The sequence below is a fragment of the Myodes glareolus genome, chromosome 12, assembly GCF_982192425.1.
Source record: "Myodes glareolus chromosome 12, mMyoGla1.1, whole genome shotgun sequence".
Lineage (NCBI taxonomy): Eukaryota > Metazoa > Chordata > Mammalia > Rodentia > Cricetidae > Myodes > Myodes glareolus.
In genome coordinates, this window is record NC_142037.1 from 35,497,412 (window position 1) to 35,521,763 (window position 24,352).

The 24,352-nt window shown below is 46.9% G+C and overlaps 1 protein-coding gene across 4 annotated transcripts in view; it reads left to right on the forward strand.

Annotated features, from left to right (window-relative positions):
* The first annotated feature begins 4,041 nt into the window (after window positions 1–4,041).
* Window positions 4,042–24,352, forward strand: part of Bin3 (bridging integrator 3) — a 43,036-nt gene continuing 22,725 nt past the window's right edge. For 3 of the 4 annotated variants that reach the window (XM_048422029.3, XM_048422026.3, XM_048422028.3), the window contains exons 1-2: window positions 4,042–4,155; window positions 22,545–22,593. In XM_048422029.3, coding sequence (XP_048277986.3) covers window positions 4,148–4,155; window positions 22,545–22,593 — 57 coding nt within the window. In that variant the 5' untranslated portion in view covers window positions 4,042–4,147. The remainder of the gene's footprint in view (window positions 4,156–22,544; window positions 22,594–24,352) is intronic. The other variant, XM_048422027.3, reaches the window with a different exon arrangement.

A 24,352-nucleotide genomic window follows, 5' to 3' on the forward strand; every position in this document is an offset into this window, starting at 1 on the left:
TCTCCTTGACATCTAGGTTAGGGGGCCCCTGAAGGTCTTCCAGGCAGAGTCAGGAGATGCCCTTTGCTCTCACCCTGCCAGGTGCTGCCATCTGCTGGTGCCAGCCTTCCAAAGGGCAGGAAGCATACATAGTAAAGTGTTCTCTGTTAGGGCCTGGTCACGTGCTGGCCCTTCCAGATTGGTGCTCCTTCTGGCCCATATGCTGGCTTGAGACCCCACTGTACCTTGACAGAGCTAAAGACAGTCAGAGGTGGCAGGACCTTTGGGGGGTCACTGAGGAGAGGTGATATACTCAAGTGGTAAACAGGCGGAAGCAGAGCTAGGTTGCCCAGGTTGAAGTCTTTCTCTTTGTCACTCCATGGCCACGCTTCATACCTGTATGAATGACATAAAAAAATGACAACAGTGATAGTGCCACCTACCTTATAGGGCTGTTGTGAGGATTAAATGGTCGTTGCCTAGGATAGCACATGGCTTAGCATGCACAGTTGACTACTAACTGTCAAAACAACGAAATAAGACGGCACACATACCCTCTTACCCACTTTGCTCGTTTGTGGCAGGCATTACTAGTCGATCACAGAATGTCTTCACAAGGGGAGAAGTGAGTCCCCCGTTTCCTCAATAAAGCATTCTAGACAGCTAATAATAGGCAGTCTAAACTGACATATGGAATGACACCCATTTGCCAGCCTTGATTTAGTCTGGACCCTTCACATTGGGCCAGTACCCTTGGCTGTTGCCGAGATAATAGGTTGCTCTCTACAAATGAACAGCAAAGCCCATGGGAAGAAAAGTAACTCTCAAGCCACTTGGAGGCAGAACCGAGACCCAGTTGCTAGCCTAGCTTCAGAGAGGACACTTCACCCTGACCTTTAAGGAATCCGTGTGGACTTCCCATCCTCCACAAATTCTTACTCTGATGTCCTCATCTTCTGCCACTCTGGTTCGTCATCCATGTCTTTGGCTTTTGGCTTCTCGGGAAACTCTGATCCGGTGACCCCTCCTAGACAGGTGCAAAGAAGGGAGAGTGTTGCCAGCCTGGGTTTTGGTCTGCTTCTGGGACCTCCTTGAGGCTAGCGCAGTAAAAGAATTGGTCCAGTCATAAACTTCATATGGAAAAGGCTGGGACAAAGCAGGATGTAACATGTCCTGAGACAGGAACCCATAGACAGCATTTGTATGTTCTGAGTTAAAGACCCCAGGGAGATATACATCAGTTCTTCCATAGCTTTGTTCGTGAAATAGACCTTTGCCACCTGACATCTGGGGAAGAAGCAATATTTACAAGGCTCGCAATCAGGGGCATAGCCTCTATCTGAAATACCTCCACTCTCTGCTTCAACTCACAAACCCACCCTGTTCCTTCCCACTCCATGGAAGAAGTAGGATCCATCTGTATTGAACTGTCATTTGGTTAGAGAAAGGGAAGACATAGGTTCTAATCCTGCAGGCCAGGTTTTCCTCAACAGTGAAATGTGTGCACACATTCCCATGTGCAGCTACCTGGGAGTGAGTGCCACGCACAGGCAAGTCCACAGAGGGAACTTAAAGATGGACAGAACAGGAAGAGATCTGACTGTCCACCCTCAGCCCTAATGCTGAGAGGAAGGAAGGCCATGTCTAGCTCAGAGACTTCCAGACACTTTCCAGACAGACCCTGGGAAGTCTTCTTCCCAGTAACCTTGAAGGTTTTGCTAATCATGTTAAAAGTCCTGGGTGGGTGGTAAACAACTCCAGTTAGGCCACGGGCTGAATCCTTTTCTCCCAGAAGATTCATATTTAGCTCCATTTTTCAGACATCAATGATTGCTCAGACCCGCTCATTTCTCTGGGCTAGTTTCTCGTTCGGATCCTGTTTCTCACCCTGTGGGTCATGACTCCTTCTCAGGGCAGGGGTCAAACGATCCTTTCATAGGGGTCGTATACCCTATGTGTCAGATATTTACATTACTATTCATAACAAATTGCAGTTATGGAGTAGCAACTAAAATAACTTTATGGTTGAGGGTAGCCACAACATGAGGAACTGTATTAAAGGACACAGTATTAGGAAGGTTGAGAACCACTGCTCTCGAATCACTCTAACAGTGACCTTGGGAATTGATTGAGGGGGACTTTCAGCAATGTTATCCCTCTAACCCTCCTATAGATGAGGGGCCGCTGACCAGGGAATTGATGTGACTTCTATGAAATGGGTCGTGCTGCCAAAGAGGGGAATAGAGCCCTCAAATTCTTCTGACTCTTAATCCAGATCTCATCTGTTCTTATCCTGCAAAAATGCGTCTGCTACTCTACCCCACAACCCCCAAACGGACTTCCCTTGGTGGACAGCAGTGGCCTAGGCTAAAACTTTTGAAAACGTTTATCACTATGGGCAATGTCTGAGGGAGGCTGAGTGTGGGGAAGGGAGGAAATGGGGCAGAACCATCTGTAGGTGCTGGAACATCGAGAGACTCATAAAGACATTCTACCCCCCTTCAGTCATCTTCCCTGTACAAAAAGCAGTAAGGACCAAGACTCGCCCCACCCAGCCTCTCTGCCTGAGCTGTGCTTCAAGGATTCTGGGTCTTCTCTAAGATGCTCCTGTGCTCATGCTTGATCATTTCCTGAAAATAAAGAATGGCGTGGGGATGAAGCTAATCTACGTGATGATTTGGGGGACCAATCTCCCACTGAAAGACACCTACTCTGCTTCCATTGGAGCCTTTTTCAACTAAACTAAGAACCATCCCTGTTCCTCTTACTCTGAGGGTCTGTGACCTAGGAGTTTGGGACACATTGTATATCCCTTCTGCTCTAGGTCAAAGAGGCTTAGCTGCTCCCCAAGTCGTGCTTACCACCATTAAGGTCCACTGAAGAAAGAGAATTCCTAGAGAGAAAACCAGGGGGTAGGATCAAGCATGGTTCTCACTGCTTGCCTTTCTCACTTGTAAAGCAGGAACTTGGACAAAGAAACACAGTTCAGTTCAGAAGTCTAGGCAGCTTGTGATACGCTGAGGCGCTGAACACTGGTGCCAAAGACAACTCACCTGTTTGCCTAGCTCTTATTCATCTACAACCCCATGTACAGCTCCAGGGCCCCCAACGGGCTGCCCAGCACCTTGTTCTATGTTCTAGCGCTTCTTCTTCTTCTTCTTCTTCTTCTTCTTCTTCTTCTTCTTCTTCTTCTTCTTCTTCTTCTTCTTCTTCTCCTTCTCCTTCTCCTCCTCCTTTTCTTCCTTCTCCTCCTCCTCTTTCTTCTCTCCCCCCCACCCCGCTTTCTTGTTACCTCTTTCGGAAAGACCATAGCTCTGAAAGGGCATAGGGACAAGGTCAATACTCCTTTTGCAAGGCTGTATCCCTCAGGTTAGCCTCATACCTGGCACCTTATTGTTAAATGAAGGAATAGAACTTGGGATCTTTCCTAATATTGTTGCAGAGTTCTCCATACACCCTCCTCTTTTGTTGTTTTGTTTTATGGGTTTTGGAGTATTATTTTGTCTTGAGACAAGTATTGATTATGAAGCCCAGATGGACCTTGCATTTGCTGCATAGCCTAGACTAGCCTCAAACTCATGACCCCTCTCTACCTCAACCTCCAGGGTGTTGTGATTATAGGTACATGTCATCACACCGGTGCTCTCTGCGTCTTCCCTCATCGAATAGCTTCACAGGATATTCCACCCTGAAAAGCACCTACTCTGCTATCATTGAGCCCTGAACCATCTTGAAGGAGAGGGAGGGGAACCTGCTTGCTGGTACAGGTGATATGTGTGAGACATTCAATATTTTATAGATACGAAAGAGTTTGGAACAAACGCAAGCTTCTCTTCTACTGCGTCTCCTCTAGCTGCTTCCCCACGACAGTTGTTGCTTGTGTCTCTGGATTAGAAACCAAGCATCAGACAGAGAAACTGCGGTGACAAGCCCGGGAAGGGCTCTACGTAGACAGCCTCACAGCCCGACTCAGAACCATAGTCTGCAAAAGAAACTCCGCCTTAAACAGCCAGCAAAGTGTTAACGCATAGACCCGCCCCCTTCCCGCCTCTTCCGGGCAGAGGGGGCGGGTCCCACATCACTTCCTGGAGACTGATCGAATCCGGAAGTGATCCTCGAGAACCGAGTTTCTGCAGAGGACCCCGGCAGCAGGCGTGGGTTTGGGACCATGAGCTGGTGAGTGAGGCCGAGCGGCGTCGGCTGGACCCAGGAGCGACCCGACAGCCCCGTTCCTTAGCGGTTCCGGGAACCTCCTCGGTTGCCCTCCCGGAGGCTCTATCTCTTGGCCGGACTCCCGGGAAAGCAGGCTGGTGGACCCCCTAGCCTGGGACCCCCGCGTCTGATCCTGTTGCCTGCCTTCTCTCCCAATTCGTCTCCTTCCAGCTCCTTGGTGTAAGGAGTTTCTCTTCCCTCTTTTCTCAAGTATCCATTGAGGTGGAGTCAGTGTCTTCCTTCGTTCCCGGGGGCATCTCCCCATCGCCTGTTCCTCCCCCCGCCCCCCCCCCCCAGCTGAATCCCTCACTGAGTCAGTCTAGGCACAGTTCTCTGATCAAAAAAATCTATCTGCTTTCAGTCAGCTGAAATAGTACACCCTAACGGTCCTTAAAAGACAAAATTATTTTCAGGAATTTAAAAACTTGATTCTCACGTGAAAGGGGCCAAAATCACACCACATACACCCTCTTAATGTGTGTCTGGACTATTTGAATCTTTCCAGAGGTATGACTTACTGCCCGCTCTCTAAAATAGACATAGTTCGCTTAAACTCTATGGGGATCGTAAAACCAAGGAGCCCCAGAACTAGAGCATCACTGCTGCAAGTGATGAGCCCACAGTGGAGGCTTCCTAATGTTTGTGGCTAGCTTATGGTGGAAGGCCTTCTTTTCCCAAAAGCCTTATTTATTTTTTGATCTGGATTTTTTTTTTATAGTCAGAGGAATAAAGCTACATATTTTCTGCCTTCCTAGGGCTTCTTTAAAGGCTGGCCGTGTCAAGGACTTTACCATTAGACCCGAGAGCCTGTGTGTCCACAATCCCCCATCTCACAAACTCCAACTGCTTATAATGAAGGTGTATGAATAAATTGGCTCCCAGAGAGGTACTAGATGAATCTGCCCTCTTGTGAGCCCAAGGACCATTAATGTAGGGGCCTTATCTGCTCAGAGCCCAGCCTGCTATGCAAAATAAGTGAATGAAATTAGCCTGTCACCCTCTGGGAAGGCTTTCACGCCTGACCACCAGTGGAGACCAAGCTTTGGCCACAAGCAGCTCTTGTCACTCAATGTCAAGGAGAGCTCGCTAATGTACGGTGTAAGCCATTTCTGCCCCTTCCTCCACCCGCTTCTCAGACTGAGATTAATTTGTGGACATATGTCAAGCGGCTGGAGAAACAGTGACGGGACAGCCCCTGTGACGCTCTAATAAGCCCCGGCAGGAGTTGTTCATTTCCCCTCAACCTCTTGTTCCAAGAAGCCAACAGAGACCTGGAACCACCCAAAAGCTAGCTTTCCCATCTTGTATCGCTTGGCTACTGACGGGGTAGGTGGCGCTTCTGCAAGTCCCTTCCTAAAGGAATTGTTTGTTTGAAGCCTCACCCCAGCTTTGTGACAGTAGAAGTGACCTTGTTTTGTGCACCTTGAATCTTTGAATCTCTCTCGCTTATTTTTTTTTTTCTGAAGTAGAAAGCAGTCTGGCATTTATACTTTAAAAAAATGTAATTTTTTTCTTCACTAATTAGGAAGAGAGTAAGCAGAGACCACTAGTGGTATGGATTTTCTGGATGAGCTGACACAAGCCGCTTTCGTTTGTCTTCCAAAATGTTTCTGCTTCTGAAAAGCTAGCATCCCATTTCCTGAAGCCCCTCAGGCTGGAGAGAATTGAAACGGGCAGTCACTAGCAGGAACTGAGGTTTTCACGAGCTAATTTACAGTACAGGCGCATCTTAGTACCTCCTCGGATTGAGGGTCACAACCAAAAGGGTGGCTTTGTCCCTGGAAGCTGAGATTCTTTTCTCTTCCTGTGTAGAGGGCTTCTACGTCATCTCTTGCGTGGACCCTGACCCTGTCTCCCAGAGAGGGGACCAACACCAGCGCCTGGGCACACAATCGCACTCAGTTCCTAGCTCAATGGCTGGCAAAGGAACGAGGGCTGGGTCCTTCTGATTCACTCCTAGCGTGGTTTTCCTGCTCCCAGAATGAATCTCTCCATTCATCTGAGATCGGAATTTTCACTAGGGGAAGAGACCAGAGTGACGTAGAGCCATCATGGGAGGCTGATGCCCAAGGTCAAGTTCACCAAGTCCATGGACTATGCCAAGCATCGTTAAATAAGGCCTAAGGCTATCATGGCCCATGGTGCCCAAAGGGTATCCATTGTTCTGGACTAGGCTGTACTTTCAAAATGTCACAGTGAGAAATGTCTAATATTGATGCCCTTTGCACACTGTGGACTTTGCGTGAAGAGTAAGAGGCTTTTGTTTTCCGCTTCCTCTGTGCAGGCAGCCTGCTTGCCCCCTGTTTATTTAGTGAGTACCTGCACTACCACCCACCCACCCGTTAGCCTTTCAGCAAGGCTTATTTCCAGTGATCTGTCCTAGTAGGAAGAAAGCACTGGATATTTGCCCCTCAGCATTAATTCACTTGTTGGCCCCAAATCAAACGCCCCCTACTTCTTCCTCACCCCTGCTCCACCAGTTTCTGCTAAGTGTGTTCAGTATGGTAGATAGAGAAAATTAAGTACAATTAAGAATAGTTGCCAGGCGTGGTTGGCACATGCCTTTAATCCAAACACTAGGGAAGCAGAGGCAAGTGGATCATTGTGAGTTCAAGGCCAGCCTGGCCTACACTGTGAGTTCCAGACCAGTCAAGGATACACAGTGAGACCCTGTATCCAAAACAAACAAGAAAAGTGACTTTAATGGGACTGTCTTCAGGAATTGTAGCTTTCTGTGGAGCCACATACCTCGATAGTCTGAGGTTTCTGTGATGAGAGGGGAGCCTTGCTGAAGGTGGCTAGTCATTTGAGAAAGAAGGAAATTGAAAGTATGGAGGTGAGTCGCACTAGGAAGTCGAGTGCTGTGTTCAAGGCCAGGTTTCGCTGCTCACAGGGAGGCTGGTCAGCCTTTCCAGGGCTTGTCTTCCCCTCTGTAACACGGAGTAGATAATCCCAGAAGCCCCTCTGCTGTCGCGTCTGCTGGTGAGCATGGAGGCTGTGTGCAGATATGGCATCAGGCCGCTTCGCTCATTCACCTTCCCCCTTAGATGTTGCTGTTCCTCAGACTCAGTCCGCAGTGTTTGGAGGGTGAACAACTGATACTCCACAGGCAGAGTGTCTGGGAGGTTAGGTGTCAGTAAATGCCTCTTCCTCTTGAGATCTTTTTAGGTTCTGATGGGTTTATGGAGCTGTATAGTGCGATGCACTCAGATGGTACTCAGCCGATACGTGCTGACTGACTAAATGTTGGTAAATGCTGACAGTATCCAAAGGGGCTGAATGCTGAGGGACATTTGAGGCTGTCAGAGTCAATACCTTCCTTTAGTAAGTGCCTGGAAAGTACTAGAGAGTACATATCAGGATGATGTCAAGAAGCATTCCTAGCAGATTTTTTAAATTAATTTATTTGTATTTTATGAACATTGGTGTTTTTGCCTGTGTCTATGTCTATGCACGGGTGTTAGATCCCCTGGAACAGGAGTTACAGACAGTCATGAACTGCCATGTGGGTGCTGGGAATTGAACCCATGTCCTCTGGAAGAACAGCCAGTGGTCTTGAATACTGAGCCAACTCTCCAGCCCTCCAAGCAGCTTTTAATTGAACTTTGACCTAGCAAGTGCCTGCGGTTTCCATGGGGACCTGAGAGCGAGATCCAGGTGAAGAGTGTGGGAATGGTGACTGGTGAGAGCGCATGCAGAGTGTTTGGTAGAGACGGTCAGTAGGAAAGCCAATGCACTAACGAGTGGTCGGACAGAGGTTTCCCTGGTGGGAATTGGCACTCTAGTTTGGAGTCACATTTTGTACTCCTGTCATTGCCCTGCTGAGGAACTGAAATTGAGCCTGGCCTTTGGAAAATTGAAGGCTTTTAAGCAGGGAGGTAGGCTAGCAAAAGCGGTGATTTACATTATTGTGGCTTTGGCCTGCAGGGTAGCTCAGAAAGGAGCAAGAGTGAAGTCAGGAAAGCCTTCCTTCTTGTGTGATATCTTCCCAACGGTTCTATCACAATTTACAGTTAGCAATGCAACCCCTTGTGGGGGGTGTGTGTGTGTATGTGTGTGCACAATGTGTGTGTATGAGTGTGTGCTGACCAGAGAGCACTCTTGTATGTTGTTCCTCAGGTGCTCCCACCTTGGGTTTTGTTTGTTTGTTTTTTGAGGGAAGTCTCTCACTAGCCTGGCAGTCACTGATAAGGCTAGGCTGACTGGCCAGCAAGCCCCAGGGTTCCATCTCCACCTCCACCTCTCTCCATTGCACTGGATTCCAAGCACTGACCCCCTTACTTGATGTTTTACATATGTGCTAGGATTTAGGCTCAGTCCTCATACTTACAAGGCAAGCACTTAAGCGCCTGAGCATCTCCTGCAGCCTAGAAATATCTTTGACACCTCTCTCTCTCTCTCTCTCTCTCTCTCTCTCTCTCTCTCTCTTTCTGTCTCTCACACACACTCTCACCGCACATATGTGCACATTCATGTGCAATAAAAGTTTCTCTTGGTATATATTTCAGAATCTTCTGTTATTTTCTCTTTCATGTTTTAAAGAATGATTCGTTTTCATTGATTCTGTGACTACCTTTTATAAATCAATCAATATATATAGAGATATAGTGTGTGTGCGCGCGCACACACGTGCATGTGTATAACAATGTGTCACAGTTTAAACTGATCTATGTGCCCTGGATTAGAAACCCAGTGCCCAAAAAGAAACTGGGTAGATATTTTATACGGATTCCAGTTTGAAAGACGACTGTGCTAGCATATGGTCACAAATAATCAGACTGCAAACCAGCACTGTGACTTCAGCAACCTAAATACAGGTGTTTATTTGGCCGGTTTTGCTTGGTTATAAGACCTTGACTAAAAATAAACATTTTAAAGAGTGGGGTGAAGATGTAAGTCAGTGGTAGAGCTCTTGCTTAGCGTGCCAAAGGTTTTAGGTTCAATCCCCAGTACCAAAAGAAAGACAGAGACAGAGGAAGGAGGAGGAAAGAGCAGGTAAGAGAGAAGAGAGGAGAACTGATACGGGAGAATTGTCTGTATTCTGTCAATCATTTTAATAGAACGCTGATTGACCAGGCAGGCAGTATAGGCTGCGCAGACCACCGAAGAGGCAGCATGTAACTTGCCCAGCTGAGAAAGGTACGGAGCCAATGTGGCTAACATAGATAAAGATAATGGGGTAACATAAGTTTTAAGAGTTAACAAGAAGCCTGACCCAATGGGCCAATCAGTTTATAATCTTATGGAGTCCTGTGTGTGATTTTCTTTGGGGCCTGCCTGCTGTGGGGTACTGGGCGGGACAGATACCCCAACATGCCGGCCCTCATGTAACGGAGAACTGCAGAGGGGCGGCTGTAAAGACTAACTACCTGTCACTTGTCACCTTCCAGGAAAGGGAGCCAATAGAATGCTGAGCCTTGCCAGGTTTCAGGCAAGCATATTAGACCAGCAGTGCCATCTCAGATCCATTGGAGGTGCAAAAAGTGTCTGAGGGTGAGGAATAGTGGGAACTCACGGGGGTGTTGGGGCTAGAGGGGTAAACTGGACTCTGGCACCTAGCACTATGGGAGGAGCCACAGCAGCCTGGACCCCAGATGAAACACCTACCTGAAGCCAGCTTTGTCTCTGTAGAGGTCCAGCAACTGTAATATTTGGACATAGTGAAGTGGCATGTTAAGTGAGCCAAGTAGTCAGGTGTAGTGGCACACACACGTAGTCCCAGCACTTGGAATGCTGGGGCAAGAGCATCATGAGTTTGAGGTCAGCCTAGGCTACAGATGGAGAGTGAGGCCTAGGCCTGTATGTGAGCATGGCTGAGTCTCGGAGTATACTGCCTCCAAGAGTGTAAAAGCTGGAGTCTCAATGACATTTGCTGCTTACATAAGGTTTAGACCAAGAAAATGAGACTAGGTTTTGCTTACGGACACATGTAGTGAAAATGTGGGAAAGAAGATAAGAAATCCTGGACTCAGAATGGTGGTTATTCTGGGGTAACAAAAAGGACAACAGTAAGGCAGGCTCATTGGGGAGCTCCAGCGGCTTCTGTACAGTTGGGCACCTGGCCTTTCCTACCCTCATATCTTGCCGAGAATGAGAAGAGATGATGGCCTGTCTGTCAAACACTACAAGTTTCTTAGATAATTGTCATCAAACACCTTGAATCTTCTGTCTTCTGTTTTCTTGGCCTTTAAGCACACGTCAGCCTCTGGACCACTAGCACAAATCCTCGCACTGTTTAGGGAGGAAACCCCCTCTCCCCCCCGCTGGATTGTAAGCTAAGGGATAGCTTGGCCCTGGTTGTGGTACAGTGTACTGCAGGACAGTTGCTTGCCTCAAGAACAACAACAATTTCGAGTTTTCTGACCCCCACCTCTGGTGTTTTTGTTCCCGTCACTTTGTGCAGCCCTCCCCCTAGGCCTCAGTTTGGCCTCCATCACAGTGGCCTGCCACCAGCGGCACAGCGAATCTCCACACCACTGACTCCCTGTCAGGAGCCATTTCAAGCCCTGAACTCACTCGGCTCCCTCAGCGGCCTTGTGGGAAAGTGGTTACTTGCCCTGTTTGGTAGGTCAGGAAACTGAGAAAGTTGAGATAACCTGTGTGAATGTCACAGCTGACGGGCACAGCCGGGACTTGAACCCCAGCACAGGAGTTGAGCGCTTCATGGAGTCACTTTATCAGAAGTCTCTAGAATCTGGCCATAGCAGATGCTTAATAAATGCTCACTTTAATTAGGTGGCATCCTTGTTTACATGACCTGACACCATGTAATGCATTCTGTATCCGCTTCAGAGGGCAGACTGGGGAGCAGCGGGAAGGAGGGATCACAGCTGAGCCGGTTGATTGTCCTGGTCCCACTTACAGTAAGTCAGCCAAGTCACAAAGTCATGGACTCTATTTTTAATTGTGCACACGCCCTCTTCAAACAAATAACAGGTCAGGGGTCCTGCTCCACATTCTCTCATTTGGGACATAGCTAATTCATGCCAAGCATATCCAGGGCAGGAGGCTGTGGTCATAGACTCTGAGGTGGAGAATTTAAGCCCAGGTTGTTACCATCTGAGGGAGTCTGTCCTGCTCTTTCTCAAGCTGACCTTTCTCTGGCCTTCAGCATAGCAACTAGAAAAGAGAGATCCATTGAACACCTGTTCCAACAGGGCCACATGATGTGGTAAGCTCTGCCTGGCCCTGACCCAGGCCCTGGTTCTCTACTTTGCTGAATGTTAAGTTGGTGGTGGCCTTGTGGACCTCAAACCAGAGCAGGCAGGACTCCAAAGACAGTCTGTGAAGGATGGGGGCAGGACCAGGGCCCTGGAGAAGCTGCTGCCTCACGCCCACCTTCCTCTCTTACTGAGACAGTGACTCAGGCCCAGACCACTCCCTGGGGAGCCAGGGTTTCCAGCCACTATCAACCACCGCCTACTCTTGCTCAGCTTTCCTTTCTTCTCACCCCCACCCCCAGCTCTGGGTGTCTGTGTGTCTCTTGCCCAGCTGGACATATCAAAAGGTACAGAATGGGGGAGCCTGAATCATTCTGGGGGTTCTTCCCACCCCCAGGCCTAGCTTCCCATTTACCAGCAGCAAATCTTGGAGAGCCAACCGAAGCCAAGAGAGCTCACGGAGGTTTGAACTACCTGCCATTGCATATGACGAGCACAGGGGATGCTCCCAAGAAGGCAGGAATTGAGTGATGTGCTGGGGTGACCCGGGGATCCCCACGCAGCCACCATCTGGGCCGGCCTGTTGTCTCTGCCCCTGCAGCAGAGGCGGGTGAGGAAACAAAAGATTGAGAAACCTAGCAAATGGAGAATGCAGAAGAACCGTTTTGTAAATAGATGTTACACAAGAGCAGGACCCTTTTTGGAAGGTTCCACCGAGACAGAATTAGCCAACTGGCATCATGCTGCTAATAGACATATTTACTGTTTGAAAGAAGTATATTTGTAGCTTTGGAGAACATCCTGTTGACTTTTCTTTATTGTGAGTTCTTTCCCTCTGTAAACATGGGTTTTGTTTTGTTTTTGTTTTCTTTCTTTCTGAGGTGAGGCGTGTTAGAGGTTGAGGGCTGTTTTCTCCGTTTTGTTAGTGATACCAAAATATCCCTTCCCCTGGCCCCTGGAGCTTGTGTTTATAGAGTGGCCAGCAGAGCTGAGGAGTGACTCCCATTCCAGAGTGAGAACCACAGACTTCTTGATTTCTCCCAGAGCACAGAGATTCTCTGGGGAGCAGGCCCTACTTTCTCTCTGGGTTACTGCTTGCCCATTGGCCTCCTCGTCCTGGAGGACCAGAGGCCTCCTGTGACCCAGCTGCACCCTAGCTGTCACTCGTGCGTGCTGCCACCCCCCAGAACAGCTGTTTCGCCTAGCCTGACTCTGCCACAGGCTTGGGGAGGCAGAGAGTGTGGTGAAATGTAGCTGAACTACGGTTTCTTTCTCTTTTCCCCTCCATGTCATCTCCCACTGTCCATTGGGAGTATCCTGTCTGCCCCCGGTTTCTAGCCATTTCCTGGACATGATGGGGTTATATCCAATAACCAGGAGACTCCTCTCCCTTTGTACTATCCTTAAAAGCTCTTTAGAATGCCTTGCCTTAGGGACTAGTGAGATGACTCAATGGTTAAGAGCAGTCACTTCTTTTGCAGAGGACCCGAGTTCAATTCCCAACACTTAAATAGTGCCTAACCACAATCTGTAACTCCACTTCCAGGTATCTGACAGCCTCTTCTGGCTTCTGCAGGCATGTGGTATACTTGCCTACATGCAGGCATAAGACTCATACACACAAATAAAAATTATATATACTCTTGACTCACGCTTTGGTATCTTCTCCAGGCTTTGCTTCAGAGGTCAAAGGCCAGCTCTGATCTGCAGCTGGCTAGTGGCATTCCTTGTGTATTTAGTTTGATCACACATCAGATTGGAAGCCCAAAGACCGTTACCTTTTTTGTTCTTTATATACCCTGTCTATGAGTGCATGTGGTGGGGGAGGGGGTTGTTAGTGGTATTTTAGGACCCCTAAGTCACAGTGTAGTATTTTGCAGGACCCAAGCTTGGGATAGTTGAATTCCTTTTTTGTCCCCAGAACCTAGCATCGCACTTTTCACAAAAGGTAGCCCTTTAGTAATGATGTATTAAATGTTCAGCAAAAGGCTGAGAATGTTGCGCTGTGCCTAAAACAGTACCTGCCAGGATTGCAGAGAAGGAAAGCATTCAGTCCGTGTCCTTGATGAGCTGTGTGTCATAATCAGAAAGCAAACTACAGAGGCGTAGTGATTGACTAGCCTGTGTTCTTTATCAGGCGAACACTTCAGAATGACAGGGTGGTTCAATATTAGGAAACATATTTGCTCATGATACGTCATAGGAGAGTAAACTGCTCACCCAGATGCATGCTGCCAAGACATTGGTTTGCCAAAAATGCAATCTCTGTGTCTTCTAGTAATCTAGCAGCAGACAGACAGCTGTTGCCTTCCTCTGCGGGCTTTTTGACTGAAATCAATGGCTCCCTTCATGTTTCAAGTGCAAATCCATCTTATTCTTACAACAACAACAACAAAAGACCACTTCTAGCCAACACAGTAACTAGACAAGAAGCAGGTGTAAGTATTGGTAAGGAAAAGGAACATTTGATCATTATTTTCCTGTATCTATTTGGAAAACCTAGTGAGTTTCCCTTCCACAGGTGAACTTCTTAGGCTATATAGGATAACTGTAGGTATGGTGAGAGGTTGTACGGTCAATTATCCAACAAGGCAGAGTGGAAAAGAAGCCCATCTCGTGGGGCTGGGGGAGCGGAATTAACCGCCATGAAACATACCTAAGACATAAAGAGCTAAATGTTTCACATTTAAATATTACCTTGGGCTCTTAATAGCCAGCAAAATAAATGTAGAAACCCTGTTTAAGAAACAAAGGGAGGGGTGGAGGGGAGAGAGAGAAAAGGAGGAAAGGAAAAGAAACAAAGAATTGAGTCGTAAGACTAAGGGGCACAATAAAAAAGACTCAAAGGAGCAGATGGGAATATTGCTGCCCTGAGTGTAAACTTATGTGTCTATGGATGTAGGTTCTTCACACACTTAAAGTCCTATGAGTGTGATGCATTTCTAATGATATTAAATATATTTATAGGGTTTTAGTATGGAGAGAGGACATAGCAGATGATTCATCTTGACTAATAAAAATAGCTCTAAATATTACCTGGGAAAGACATGCAATGAGAAGGAATTCATTTTACTTGATGTTAAGAGTTTTTGTAACTCTAAATAGTTAAGTCCATGTTATTAGCCTGTGATATGGAACAGTAGAAATGTTTAACACCAATACATACTTTTTAAGTCATGCATGGGGGTGTGTTCCTGTAATCCCAGCACTTAGGAGGCTGAAGCAGGAGGATTGCTGTGAATTTAATGTCAGCTTGTGCTATAGAATGAGTTCCAGGCTGTTGTGGGAACTCTCTGGGGAAAAAAAAAATATATACCAACACACGCCAAAAAAAAAAAAAAAAAAAAAGACTATTAGTATATGTTTGCAAGTGTGTGTCAGGGCAAGCCTCCAGGTGCTGTGTGCCTTGTCTTTGAGTAGGATCTCACCGCCTTGGAACTCCAGGTAACTTGAGCTAGTTGGCCTGCAAACCCTAGGGATCTGCCTGTCTTTATCTCTGGGATTATAGATTATAACTGTGTGCCAGCACGCCCAGCTTTGTGAGAAAGATACATTTTAATTCCTGTTAAAGCAACTGTCTAGTCACACACTTAAAATAAATTCTAAATGGATACAAGATTTAAGAGTGAAAAATAAACCACTAAAATTCATCTGGAAAGAAAGGAGACACAGAATAATCAAAATAACCTTAAGAAGAGCAAAATTGGAAGGCTCTCATTTCCCAGCCTTAGAGCTTACTCCAAAGCTGCAATACTAAGGTGGGGTGGTACAGGCAGATAGACTAATGGAGTGAAATGGAGGCTCCCAAATATACCTTTGCATTTGCAACCAGTTGTGACCAGTTGTGACCATTTTCACAAGGATATTAAGACAACACAAAGATCTGTCTTCCCAACAAACAGCTGAGCTAACAAGACAGTGTTTGCAGAGGAATGAGATGCATTGCACCATATACAAAAATGAACCCATAGTTATCAAAGACCTTTAGTGTGAGAGCCCAACCATAAAATTCATATGTTTATTCCTATAAGAAAACATAAGGATACATTCTTACAATACTGAATTTGATTCTTAGACATGACACCAAACAAGCAGTGTCCAGCCTCTTTGGAAGGAGCCCTAGCCTTGTGGTCACGTGGTCCTGGTTTTCTAACTGAAAGCATTTCTACCATAATTAATTGTTATTGTTGTTCACAATAACACTTGTCACTTTGTTTATTACTATTATTCCCCTTATGTTACTCAGCTTTGACACAGCCTGTGCCTTCCTTAGGGTGGGACTGGGAGATGAGTTGAGATTATAGTGTTCTACCCGCCATTTATAAAGTGTTTGGGACATTTTTAATAAAACAGATGAGAAATGACTGGCTCTGACTTAAAAGTATACAAAAAGTACCTTTGAAATCACCTTTAAATTTATTTTTAAATTAAAGGAGACTGAGGATTATAGCTCACTGATAGAATGCTTGCCTGATAAGCTTGGATTCAATTCCCAGCATTACAACAATTGAGGGGAAATTGGATTTAAAAATGAATCAAACACAAGTGATAAGTGAACAGTTACATCAATGGAAATCAAACAATAAAACAAAGTATTTTCAGTTTATACACAAAACTAGTCATCAGTAAGGAGACAAAATCAATTTTAAATATTAATGGTAATTGTTTGAACATCTGTTTAATGAACAGGAGCAATTCACATGAATACGTTGATAAGACAGGAATTTCTGGTGTATTAAATGTGAAAGACACAACAAAGATAGCAAAACTCATGATATGTCACCTGCAAGGACATCAGTGACAAATGGTTGCTGTCACTAACTCAGAGAGCATTGAGATTAATCATTGTACAAGAAATCTTGAACTGTGCCCTAAGATCTTAGTTTATTTATAAAAGAAGCATGAGATTTTCCTAAATTTTCCATCAGTCTTAAAATTTACATTTATACATCACCGGTTAGCAGGGAAGCCTGATTTCTTTCTACAGTGGGAGTAGTAGAAAGCAAATTTCAATCAACTCTAACTGAGAAAAAAATGAATTCTCTTTGTCCCTTGGGAAAATGATGCTGACTGTGAAAAGACAAAGACCATGCAGCCAGAGCAGTAGGAATGAAAATACAGAGACATAGCAAGCCGCAAGGTTATTCTTGCTATCAGATATTTAATTACAATTCATATCCTACATGTCAGATATTTACATTACGATTCATAACAGTAACAGAATTACAGTTCTGAAGTAGCAATGAAATAGTTTTATGGTTGGTGTCACCACAGTATGAGGAACGGTGTTAACGGGTCTCAGCGTTAGGAAGGTTGAGAACCACTGTTCTGCTGGATCAGCCAACATGCTGTGTGCCTCAGAGTTTTCCTTTGTTCCCAAGTCATATATGTGAGACATCCAAGGAAGGCATTTTAAGCCAATACATAAATACTAGAAAGGACTCGAAAGAGACTGAAAGGGAGGAGGGACTTCAAGCTGTCATTATGTTCCCCAGAGAGAAGCCAGCTGGGAATCAACAGCACCACAAAGGGCAGCCCGAAAGGTCAAGCTCTGAAGTCGAAAGACGCACTAGTCAAGTAAATGATACAGAAGAAAAAAACCGGGCCTCAGCCTGCAGTGCGCTGAGGTGGTGGTGAGCACGTCAAAAGTTGTTATTAACTACTGAAATTCCTTTGCAAAGCGCACTAAATTAAAATTGTCTCATTGGGGTGAAAGTCATGGAATTTTAGCATGATAGCAGAGACGCAAATAACTTTCCACAAGTATTAGAAGATAAAATTAAGCCATACCACGTCTTTAATCCCAGCACTCATGGACAGAGGAAGAGAAATCCCTGTGAGTTCGAGGCTAACTTGGTCTACAAAGCAAGTGCCAGGGCAGTCAGGGCTGTTACACAGAGAAACCCTGTCTCAAACCAAAACAAACAAAAAAAGATAAAATTTAAAAAATGGTGTAAGCAGAGAAATCAGAGACAAGAAGGGTGGATCAGCTGCAAGATTGCAGCGGCAGAAGTAAACAACATGGAGGGGAGTGCGCCCGATCACGTGTTAGTGCGGAACTGAGACTGCAGTGAGCAGCAGCGCAGCGGACGAGAACAGACCGGGAGGTACGCTGTGACGGAACACCAAGGCAAACCTGCCGTCCTCTGGGTTCGCATAAAGAAAATGAGAAATGGACCACTGAAAATGGGTAGAAACCAGGGTGGCTTCAGCCTTCAAGGAGACTTCATACTGGGATGTTGGAAGATAAAAAAGTAATGTCTTTGAAGTTCAAAAGGAAATTCTGGGCAGGTGTGCACCACTTGCCTGTAATCCAGTCCCAGAGGGGGAGGCAAGAGGGTGACACTGGGGAGGTAGAGAACCCTGACTTCAAACTGTGTGCGCTGCTTACGTGGTTCAGCAGGCAGAGGCCCTTAGCTCCTGCACCTGACAACCTGAGACCAAGCCCTGCGACCCACACAGTTGTCCTCCGACCTCCACACATGTATCCTAGCATGCACACGTGCACACATACACAACCAATAAATGTGTAACATTTCAAAAAATAAAAACTATATCGGCATCTTCCGAGAGAATGAATAATAATAGTAAGTGCTGGTGAGGGGGGGGGGGAGCCTTATTCGCTGCTGATGGGGGTGTAAACTGGTCCCGCCACTGTGGAAACCCGTGCAGAGATCCCTCAAACGATGAATATAGAGCTGCTGTACGAGCCAGCTGTCGCCCTCCTGGGGCAGTGTACCAAAGTGTCACCTGCATGTCCATGTTCATAGCCGTGCTGGTCACAAAACCAGGGAATGTGCCCAGCCTACGATTCTGTCAACAAATAAGTGGATAATGAAAATGTGGGACATACGCACAAAGGAAATTTTTTGCAGCCATAAAGAAAAATGAAAGCATGACATTTGTAGGCCAAAAAAAAAAAAAGATTGCAACTGGAAGTCATTATGTTAAGCAAAACAAGCCAGTCTCCAAAAGACAAATCCCATGTGTGTTTTTCCTCATGCAGAAGCTAGATTTGAAAGGGTGTGTGTGTGCATGTATCACAAAATTAGAGAAGGGATCACAAAAGGAAAAGATCTTAAGGGAAGTGGGAAGCGTGGATGGAGTGCTGGGATCCACAAAAGCTGAAGCAAAGACTAGATGAGGGAGATGGGCAAATGAGGCCAAAGTGTATGTTGCAAATGTGTGAAGACGCTGTAATGAAACCCATTACTTTGTCTACTATTTTAAAGACTTTTAAAGATTAGATTAAAAACTATGTTGACTTATGCATATCAATACATATGTACATATCCAGCTAAAGGAAGTATTATATAGTGTGTGTGTGTGTGTGTGTGTGTGTGTTTTATACATCTATATGTGTGTGCAGATGCATGCCCATGTTGTAATTCAGCCTCCACTGCTTATTTTTGCCTTTGTGGTGTGTGTGCATTCAGGTTTCTCTATCATTTGTACTTCCCATGTCTTCCAAGTTTCCTACACTAATCAGATGCTATTTTTGTAGTGAAGAAAAAAAAAACTGAAGAGTTTTGGGGTTTTTTGTTTGGTTGCTTTCCCTGCCCCACTCACTCCCTTTGGCTTATTTGAAGAATTCCATCAAGTGGGAAGAAGAAAACAGTAGCCACGTTCTCACACCCAGAACTGAGGCTGCCAGCACTTGCGATTTGCCTCAGCTGTTTTCCTTCCAGCGCATGTGAAAACATACATGGTTAACACCACTGAAACACTGGTCGTCTTTAAGGCAGAGGCGTCGCCGGCAGGGCATCTTCTTCCCTTCTCTCTCACCCTTTCCTTGAATTTTCAATGAGAGCTTTCTAAGCACAGCTGTAGACTTAAGAGCTCCTTGTAGTAAGCCGGGCGATGGGATGGCTCCGCTTGGGTGGTGTTTGCTGTATGCCCGTTTCCCCATATGATCCAAGTGGTCCTGACAACATAATTTCCCAGTTTGGAACAGGAAATAGAGAAACTGAGAAACAGCCCTGTGTGGACTCCATAGAAAAGAAGGCCAAAGAAAAATCAAGATCACATTATCAGGCACAATGGAATGGAAGTTTCTCCTTCAAAACAGGACCTAGAGCAGGAAAGATGAGCCTGGGTGTCCTGAAGGAAGCAGCACATAACCCAGACATGTGCTCACACACTGATGGGAATATGTCAGAGGGTCACAGGAACCAACTGCAAAGCTGTCTGTCAGTGGTCAGACCAAAGCAGTTCTTAGCATCAAAATAAGGCAATATTGGATTATGACCCTGAGTATAAAATAGCCATGAGTCCATGCCGATATGAATAGCTGAGTAAAATAAACAGTGACTCCCTAGTGGAAAGAAGAAGGGGGAGGGGAGGGACCACAGAGGGGCAGCCTTTGAAGCCCTGACTTCCTCCTGAGCCTGTGGCTCAGTCAGGGGCAGCAGGGCTGTCTCTTGTCTGCAGTGTGTCTGTGGGGAGATGTAACAAGAACGACTCTCTCCTTTTTTAAACATTTATTTTTATTTATGTTTTGTGACTATATGGATGTGTGCCACATGTGTGTGGGTGCCTGCCAGGGCCAGAGGAAGGCATCGGGTCCCCTGGAGCTAGAGTTGTCAGAGGCTGTAAGCCACCCCATGTGGGTGATGGGAGCTGAACTCTGGTCCTCTGAAAGAGCAACCAGTATTCTCAGTCCACTGAGCCATCTCTCCAGCCCCTGAAATCCAAGGGGTGGGGAGCATTTTAGCTATAAAATGTCTGACCGATGCCCCTTAAAAAGGGGTCATCAAAGCCAAGGGAAGTCTAGACTTCACCACACCAGGAAGCCGTTAAGGAGGAAATGTAGCGTGGTAGCCTGCATGGGATCCTAGTTCTGGAAAGGGTGTTGAGCAGAAACTAAAGTAACTGAATAAAGCACAGACTTTAATATGTCGTGCCAGGTTCATTAATCATGACCAATGGACCATAGCAATATAAGATGTTCGTACGGCAGAACAGGACAGGGGCATAGTAATTATGTTACTTCACAGTTTTTCTGAAACTCTAGAATAAAATGTATATTTTACTTAAAAGATGTTGTAACAGGTGGATGTGTCTTTGGAGCTAGCAGGCTGAACAATAGTGCAGTCTGATGAAATGCTGTCTGACCGTCAGTAACTGCAGTGGAGACCTGACCCTGTCTGCGGATCCACGGTTTCCCTTTGCGCTAACACAGTCGGCTGCACATGGGCTCTCCTGAATTTGTAGGCTCTTAGCCATCAGCCCCAGCTGATCCCACAGACTCAGACCTAGAACAGTTCAGGAGCAAAACACTGAACTGTGAGTGGCAGGGAGAAGCAGGGGCTCAGGGAAGCAACACAGTGACTCTGTGCCCGACACTGAATCTTTTTAAAATCTGTTTCCTTCCTGCAGCATGAGAGGGTTAAAGTGGGAACACCTCTTCTCTGATGTCATGCTGCGAAGCTGAGGGCTGCAGAGGCCATGACCCTGCAGACGACAGTCACCAACTCTAGCTCCCTTGGGCTGTGGTCTGTCGTTCCAGATTCTGGGTCCACTCTGAGGGTTCTTCAGTGTCCTTAGCCCACTCCCCACATTCTTGGGGTGTAGGTCCCTTGTAGGTAAACAAGAAGGCAGGTAATCAGGCTGGTTTCCTAGTAGAAGAAGCTGAGTTTCAGAGAGACTGACTTGCTCAATGGCAGAGCCAGTGGGGCAGAGATTGGGTCTCCTTCCTGCTCTTCTTGTCCCGTTGCACTTTCTTTCCCACAGAACCAAGTGTGTGCCGCCTCCAAAGTGGTCCTCGAGGGCACTTGTTCATCAGCCATCAACTCCAGTTCCCAATCTTAGGGAAAGTGGGTGGGGACTGGGACAGAAAACCCAGCTCCCCCTTTCCCTCTTTAGGTCTGAGAAACTGAAACGACAGTTTCTCCCCCTGACCCCACCTCTTTCCAGTCCCACAGCAAACCTCTTCCCATCTGATGATGACACAGCCCAAGACACTTTGCTTCCCGCCAGACCCCAAAGGGTTAACTCTCCCAAATTATGGGGCTGGGTTAACAATAAACAGGATGTCCTCCAGAAATTAAATTTAAACCACCGTGACTCAGGCCAGCCCATCCCCTCAGCCAGATCGCTGTCTGGGGGTTATTATCGGTAGTTAATTATACCGTTGGGGTTAGCAGCAGTGTTGGTCAACTTGGGCCAGGTGGAGGCAGGCGCGGGAGAGTGACTAAAGGAAAGATGGGAACGAAGCCTAAGGGTTGGTTAGAACAGCATTGGCACCATCAGCCCAGAAGCCGAGAGGAGAGTATTGAGAGGCTGTCTTTGGGGCTTCTTCCCAGAGCAGGCCCCTAGATACACTTCCGACCTAGGGTTAGGACAGGCAGGGGAAATGCATTACCCTCTCTGTCACCATGTGCACGAACCGTGTTGATGTTCTCACCAGGCCACCAGTGTGTACTAACAGGGTCCATGTTGTCAGGACCTGGAAGAAATCTCTCCATTGCCTCTGTCAATCCACTCACTCCTGAGAGCAAGAAAGGGCATCAGGGCAGCGGCTAGTGGCATAGAGCAGCCTGCTGGAGTAGCTGGGAGCTGGGCTGCGGCCCCACTTCTGAGCCCCAGCCCCATGATCTCCCTTGTGTTAACCCCAGCTTCTTCCAAATTAACCTGGGAACATGGTAAACAAGCTTCTTAGCAAGTTCAAAGCAGGCTTGGGCAGATGCTTCACCAAGCCCGCCACATTTCATCCTGTCTTTTTTTTTTTTTTTAATAGAAATGCTCTTTAATTTGTCCTCTCTCCTTAGCAACCCCAGAAACCCTACCAGATACACTGTAGCACCTGTGGGAAGCTGAGTGCCTCTTCCAGAAGATGAGGGATGTTTGTGAGCTTTTCTTAAGGGCATGTTTTCAAGAATGATAGCCGCTATAGGGGGCTGCATTTCTCTCTTGGCGGTTCCTAAGGCAAGGTTTGCAGAGTCGCAAGGTGTCTTCCTTCCCCCACTTTTCCAATGTGTTTAAGTGGCAGACCACTTATAGGAATGACCATCTCAGCAGGCAGGAGTGACCAAGAGCATGGAGCATAATCTATTCTAGAACCAAACTGGGTGCTATTGGCGCACATGCCCCCATGAGGACTGGGGGAGCAAGCATTAATCCCCTCTGTGTATCTGCTCCTGCCACCCCGCCTTACCCATGTCTCACAGCACCCTCTGTCTCTCCCTCTTACAGGATTCCATTTAAGATTGGGCAGCCCAAGAAGCAGATTGTTTCCAAAACCGTGAGTAACGCAGTTCTTGTGCCCTGAGACTCGGTTGTGCCTCACATCACCTCTGCATGGAACCTCAGCCTTCTGGGTTGTTCTCTGTCTCAGTACTGGAGATTGTGAACTAGGGGCCTCCTGTCCTGGGTCCTGTTGGTTGTTCTGAGCAGTCTGAGCAGTCCTAGTCCCAGGAGAGCCCTGGAGCATACACTGCTCCCCAAATATGCATACCATGGTAGTGCCTAAGGCCTTTCTTTCTGACCACCTCAACTACATAAAAGACACGGCAGCTTCTCCAGATAGCCCACATCTTTTTGTTAGCACGGACTGCTATAAGCTGCCATGATCCAGTCACTCTGTGCAATAGTAACACCTACCCACCTTTGAACCCATGTTAATCCCTGTTTTATGTCTAAAATGGGAGGGAAAAAAACCCTTGAGGGGTTTTTTGTTTTGTTTTGCTTTGCTTTTTAAGATTTATTTATTTTATGGGTGTTTGTGTAAGGGTGACAGGTTCCCCTGGAGTTGTGAGCTGCCATTGCAGGTGCTGGGAATTGAACCTGGGTCCTCTGGAAGAGCCATGCTCTTAACCCCTGAGCCATCTCTCCAGCACCTGAGGCCTTGGTTTGTATCATGAGAAAATTCTGTCATGACAACTCAAGGTCCAGGACTCCCTTCCTAGTGGAGGTCCCTGTGCCCATCCTCTGAGCTCCTGCCGTCCTCTTGGCCTCCCGCCTTCTCTCCTCAGCTCCACACCAGTGCTGGAGGAACGATCCCACTTTGGTTTGGCAGGAAGTCCAACTCATCTGACCAATGCCTCTGTCTTCAGGAAGTCCAGAGTTGGGTCACAGAAAGGAGCAGGGCTCAACTTAACAGAGTCGCCCTCTGCCTCATGAAAAGGCCGGCGGTAGCAGACTCAGTGTCGCCTCCATGACTGACCATCTGTGGAGCCTCTCAGCTAAGACCCAGAAAGTCTGGGTGTGCAAATGCTGGGCTGCAGGCAGGGGAGGGTGTGGCTCTGAGCCTCCAGAGAGTAATCTCAGCAGATCCAAAAGAGAAGTGGTTTTGAAAAGGGTCTTTTTTTTCCTACTTTGTTCGCCACTGCAAACAAGAAGACAGAAACCCTCCCTCCTCCACGACTTTCATCTTTCCTTGATGGGGCTTTGATCCCCAGAGCAGGATGGGCTACAGTGCACTTTCCAGCTCCCTGCCAAGTCTGTTGGTGGAAAGCCTTGGCTCCTGGGAGGAGGGGCTAAAGGGAGGAATTATTTATTTTGGTTTGTGGTTCCAGGGATGTCAGTCCATCATGATAGGGGCTCCTAGATCCTTTACTTTAAGGAATAGCAAAGATTCCCAGGGAAAAACAGACAACACCGCCCCCCCCCCATAGCTTGCCTTGTCCCTTCTCTGTGCTGCCTATGTCCTTGCTAGGGACTTGTCATCCTTTAGTCTGTGGTGTCCCCTCCCCCAAATCGAGCAAGTATCCAGGTTAAGGAGCCAGGTTAGAGACTGACTCCCTGGATTCCTACCTGGCTCTGCCTCTGTGTTATCTACAGTTTTTGACACAAGCCTTACTCTCTTCAAGCCTTAGCTTTCTCGTGCATAAGGTAAGAGTACCCCCAGTATAGGAAGAGTTTCACATAAGCCAGTGCATATAAGGTACTTAGTCCAGTGCCTGGTCTGTAAGGAGCCCTCGCTGACAGCTGGCTTCCTCCAAAGCCATCAAGGACTCAGCCTGTCCCAGCAGTTCTGCTGCCAGGTGCAGTGAAGTTGTGGG